This window comes from Buceros rhinoceros, unplaced genomic scaffold, assembly GCF_000710305.1.
Source record: "Buceros rhinoceros silvestris isolate BGI_N320 unplaced genomic scaffold, ASM71030v1 scaffold19012, whole genome shotgun sequence".
NCBI classification, from domain to species: Eukaryota; Metazoa; Chordata; class Aves; order Bucerotiformes; family Bucerotidae; genus Buceros; species Buceros rhinoceros.
Window position 1 is genome coordinate 2,987 of NW_010399673.1, and position 5,411 is coordinate 8,397.

At 50.1% G+C, this 5,411-nt stretch overlaps 1 protein-coding gene across 1 annotated transcript; it reads right to left on the reverse strand.

Moving 5' to 3' along the window:
- Window positions 1–1,181: 1,181 nt before the first annotated feature.
- On the reverse strand, window positions 1,182–5,406 carry MRPL37 (mitochondrial ribosomal protein L37; the record flags this gene model as incomplete). Its single annotated transcript, XM_010131576.1, has 7 exons — window positions 1,182–1,407; window positions 1,972–2,175; window positions 2,692–2,849; window positions 3,135–3,320; window positions 3,762–3,877; window positions 4,386–4,569; window positions 5,388–5,406. Coding segments are annotated over 7 exons (945 nt in total), but the record flags the coding sequence as incomplete, so codon positions are not given.
- Window positions 5,407–5,411: the final 5 nt, after the last annotated feature.

Below are 5,411 nucleotides of genomic sequence, written 5' to 3' on the forward strand. Positions count from 1 at the left end.
TCAGCAGGATCTGGGTGACATACCAGAGAGCCGACAGCCTGAGAAAGAAACTCCTCCTAGAACGGCCTCCACAGAGCACGAGTGCATTGAAATAATTATTCCTAAATAACTGGGTGCAAATTACAGACCTGAGCAGACTTAAATGGATGAGCTGAATGAGGCCACCCTTGAGCAGACAGAATTAACATAGTTTACATCAACACTTAGTGGATTATTTCTCTTTCAAGCATTTCTCCTAACTCTTGAGGGATTTGTTACCTTACGGCCAACGCCTCCCCATTTACTGGGTGCAACTGGTGATCTCCAATTTGACAAGTGAAAATCTGTTTTCTGAAACCTGCGGAGCAGAGCTGCCTGACGGATCGGGACTGGAATACACAACTGGTGTGTTCATCCAGATGGCCAGAGAAGATCACAAAGCACAGACCAGTCTCTGACACAAGACACTGAAGCGAGATGAATTTCTTGGAAATGTGCTCTCCCACACCTTAAAATAGCACAGGCTGTCCTATTCCTTCCCATGTGCTGGAGGGGATCAGTGCAGAACGGCAAAACACTCTACATTTGGCTGGAGCTAATTTAGCTTTCATTTCACAAAAACCACGCTAATCCCCACATCGTAAAAAAGAAAACGCTTCCTGCTCGGTTAACTCTGTGTGGCAGGAAGAAATTCTGCCTTTGTATTTTTAGCAGCGAATACCAGCCACCAAAGTTTCACGCTACATTCTACTCCCTTTTCCCAAAACGGGTAGGTCTCTTCATCCAGGATTGGGAGATAAAAGAACCGCGGCTCTATAGACCCAACAAAGCCATCTCACCGATTAAGTGCTTTGGGAACTAAGCGCGGGGCAGCATGACACATCCCAAAGCAGCCAGGGGTAACACAAAGTAAAAGCCAGGCGGAATGAAACAGGCTCGTGTCGGCGGCTCCCCCCTTGAAGCTTTGTCAGTCCCTTCCACACGCGCTGCATTCAGAGGGGCTCAAAGCAGCCTCGGAAAATAGGCTTGAGTGGAGCTCTGTGCAAAGGCACACGGCGGGCGGAACCCGCGCAGAGGAATAATGACCGGCTTGTGTTCTTTCTAGGCAACGGTGGAAGAGTGCAGGGGGATGCATTTGATGGCTGTCTCTAACCCGAGCCTGGAGGCGAGCCCCGAAAATGAAAGAGTTTTTTCACGCACAGTTTAGTTTAAAAAAAAAAATTTTACTTTTAGTAACAATATAATTTATTTTTTAAAGTAAATTAATCCACCTTTCTTTAATTATGTGATGGCTCTGGCAAAGAGAAGCAGCAGGTACAGTTGGTGAAGTATTTTCATTGGAGCTGAATTTCACACAGTTCCATGCAGATACAGTGCCAGAAACTTCTTGAATGTGTCTGGCTGAAAGCCATATATTCCAGCGGGCTTCTGCAGAGAAAAAGCCATGGATGCTCAGTTTGCAGCGCAGTGATTAAGGGAGACAAACAACGGCTTTAAGCACGCTTGAATAAGACTTCAGACGTGGCAGCTTCCACACTGCTCGCCCTCCTCCCCACGCAGGTTTGTGTGGGGATACTTCCACCGGTAAATCTCAATGGCAAAGCCCATCAAACCGAGACGCCCTCCCCGCGTAACCGGGGCTGACAGCACCGCACTCTGTTCATCTGCAGCGAAGCCGACAGTGGCATGGAAGAACTCCCGTCATCAGAGCATGAGCTGGGTCTAAACCAGCGTTTGAGACGGTGGATTACAGAAGGGGGTGTCATTAGGCAGGAGGTCGTACGACGCCTGGTGTGTGGCTCGCATGCTGTGGTACATCAGTGCTACGAACACCCCGCCAGTAACACCTGCCTCAGTAAGAGCGAGCCCAGGGCCTGTGTCAGGGCCCTTCAGCTTGTTCAAAACCCGCACTGCAGCTCCACGCCCGCTCCCAAACCTCTGGCAGAGGTGAGAGGGCAGGGTTTCCAGGACCATCCCCCAAGTTTCGCTTACCGTTACGACTCTCTTTTTGACTTCTGGAGCACACTGGGCTTGTTCATACAGATTCTGATCGGAGTCAATCCAGACTAGATTTTTTATGCCATCGCTGGAGACAAGGTCCGTTGTGTTTAGCTGGAACACCATGAACTGGAAGAGCTGGCCATCTGTGCCAACGCTTTGCACCACTATTGGCTGCTCCAAAACCTTGGGTTCACTCTAGGGAAGGAGAATGTTTAAAAAGCTAGTTACCACAGAAACTGTACGAGCACTTGCTGACTCTGCATCTCCTGCTTGGTTTAAAGCCAAGATTTTAATAAATGTATTGTTACCTTGCCCAGAAAATTACTCTAGTCAAACAAGTTTTGAATGTAGATTTTGTATTTTAATTAAAATTCCTCCTTCCACCAGCAGTGAAGAATCAATTTACATACTGAGCTGTGGGATGGGTTAGAATTTTAGAGTTGAACCTGCTCCCTGGTTCCTACCCATTACCACTCCAATGCGTGTGACATCATGAACACGCTCCCTGCTGAGCACTGGCTCTCTGGACCAGCAGACGCCAGTGACCGTACTGAAGGTTACAGTTAGACCTCCACCCTCCACCCCGGGAAGCTCGGATTTGAAAATCACAGTAACATGCCACGGCAAGAGAATTCCTCGACTCTTTCCACTAGCTGCAGCACCAGAGAAAGAGCAAAGGCCTAGAAGTGAGCAGCGGTCTCCAATACGTACCCCGTAGAGCACCTTAGCCTTTGCCAGCGCATTGCCAAAAGCAAACATCAGCATTTTAGCACGAAGTTGTTCCGGCCTGAACCTCTTCGTACGAATGTTGGCCGATTCCAGGAAGAAGAGAGTGTGAGGATGAGGGTACGGATAACCATCTCTAAATCCTAAACAGCAGATAATCGAGTCAGAGACCGCACAGCCAATGGTTTCTCCCACACCTTCAAGAACTATTAATTTGCTGGGATCAAGTTCTCCTCCACAGTCCTGCTTAGGCCACAACATACTCCCCGCAGTCTGGAGAGCTTGCAGGGCACACCCTTTGGCCGCTCCACTGTCCCCTCCGCCCCCACAGGCTCCCTGCCCACAGCTGTTTCACAGAAGAGCGAGGACTCCAGGTTAACCTGAAAACTCTTTGTCTGACAGAAATTATCACCGACAGCCAGATTTACCTGTGTCATTTAGCTCTTTGTACACGTTCACTTCCTGAAGATCAATTGTAGGAGCGATGGGATAGAAGGTCTCCAGAACATGTTCTTCAGTGGCCAGGATCTCCTCCTTGGAGGCCACTGGTGGTATTTGGGTCAAAGAGTTCAAAAGTGTTCCGTTTCTGCCACGGATCTGAAGGAGGATGGACTCTGGGGAGGGAAGTTAGGCCACATTCACACACTGCTGAAATCAGGTTAGGGAAAGGTGTACGTTTCCTTTTGGTCAGCAGCATTCTAGCAAGGCACTGTTCTGCAAGGTTCACGCTCTCCACCTCCAGACTCAAATAGTAGCGCAGCTGTAGGTTCTTCTTCTAAAATACCAAATAATGGTACAGACTTGGGACACACGAAAAATAAACAATTGGATCTAAGACACTGTTTCTCTTCTCCCACCATCTTGTCAACAGTCTCCTCAGGGAGTATCCTGCCACCAGCCAAGGCTGCCCCCACAGCACTACTTAAAACTGAAAGAATTACTTAGTTCCAAAACTGTTTCATTGTCTCCCAGTCCTCAGCTTTAAAGCTAGTGGCTTTGTTACCCCTCTTACAGAAATTAAGAGCTAACTGCTTTCCACCATAGCAGCAACTAACCTCTTTCCCACGTCGCCGCTAACATGTAGTTCCTGGCCAACATTCTCTTCGTCAGAGCAGGATACTTCGCAGACATTAACCGACACAGATGTATCAAGTCTTCAAACAGAACTGGGCTTTAGAATGAGAATAAAAATAGTTACATGAAAGAACGTGATCTCAATGGTGGGCAGATGCTTCTGGGTCAGGAATGCTGTAACTCTGCTGTACGTAGAACACAGAACAGCGTGACGTTTCTGGACAGGAACACAGGTTTCCGATTAATACCCCCCACACCAGTCCTACTTCAGGTTGGCAGCGGTAATGCTTCCCATTCGATATTTAAAAAACTGACACTGCATCAGCAAGAGGTGGATCTCAAGTGGAAACACAGACCTTTAACACAGGAGCTTTAGTGTAGACTATGTGCTTACGCTGGCACTACTGTCAACATCCAGAGCGGGGGTTTGGTTTGGTGGTGGTTGTTGTTTTACAAGTTGACAACCCGATACAAAGGGTCTCAACAGTCCTGCACAGTACATGAATCAACAGCAGACCTATGTAAACCTCTGGTTCTTCAGTCACCTGCTTGATGACTGGCTTATGCTAAAGCCATAAAGATTTTCCCTATGACTGAGGACTTACCAATGATGTTCTCTCCTGGGAGCAACTTCTGTCGTGTCCCAGAGCCGTGCATGCGAGACCGCCCACTTTGCCCGCTCCTCGTAGTCTTCGAGCTGGTGAGCTGGGTTGTCAAGGATGCTCAGCACGGGTGGAGGTAAACCTTCCACCAGCTTCGTCTTGGTGAGCCACTGCGCTTGCCGAACTCCTTGAAACAAAAACCAAGAAAACATCTATTACTGAGGCTGCCAGGCAGGCTGGCAATGGGCTGACAGCGTGGTTAGCTGATGAGGCAGGGTGGGCTCTTCAACGCCTGTGGTTCTGTACACAACGTGAGGAGAAACCTTGGCCGGCAGCGAAGGGCAAGTGCTTGAACGCAGAACCACAGAACAGTGGGGGTTGGAAGAGACCTCTGGAGATCATCCAGTCCAACCTCCCTGCTAGAGCAGGGTCACGCAGAGCAGGATGCACAGGATCACATCCGGGTGGGGTTTTAGTATCTCCAGAGGAGACTCCACAGCCTCCCTGTGCAGCCTGTGCCAGTGCTCCGCCACCCTCAAAGTACAGTTTCTCCTCATGTTTCTCCTCCTGCGTTTGGTCTCAGACACCTGCCATTTAGACACTGATAACCATTGCTCAGATCTCCTCTCTCAGCCTTCTCTTCTCCAGGCTAAACAGCCCCAGGTCCCTCAGCCTTTCCTTGTAAGGGTTTCTCCAGTCTCCTCATCAACTTCACAGCCCTCCACTGGGCTCCCCAGTAGTTCCCTGTCTCTCTTGAACTGGGGAGCCCAGAACTGGACACAGGACTCAACGCTACTCCAGATGTGGCCTCATTAGGGCAGAGCCTCCCTCGACCTGCTGGCCACACTCGTCCTGATGCACCCCAGGAGACTATGGGCCTTCCTGGCTACAAGGGCTCGTTGCTGGCCCACGGCTAAGACGCTGCGCGGCCCGGGGCAGCGCCGGGTGTGCAGAGGGGGGATGGCCCGGGCCAGGCAGCCCGGAGGAAGGGCCGCGGGCCGGTACCTTCCAGCATGCGGACGCCCTGGT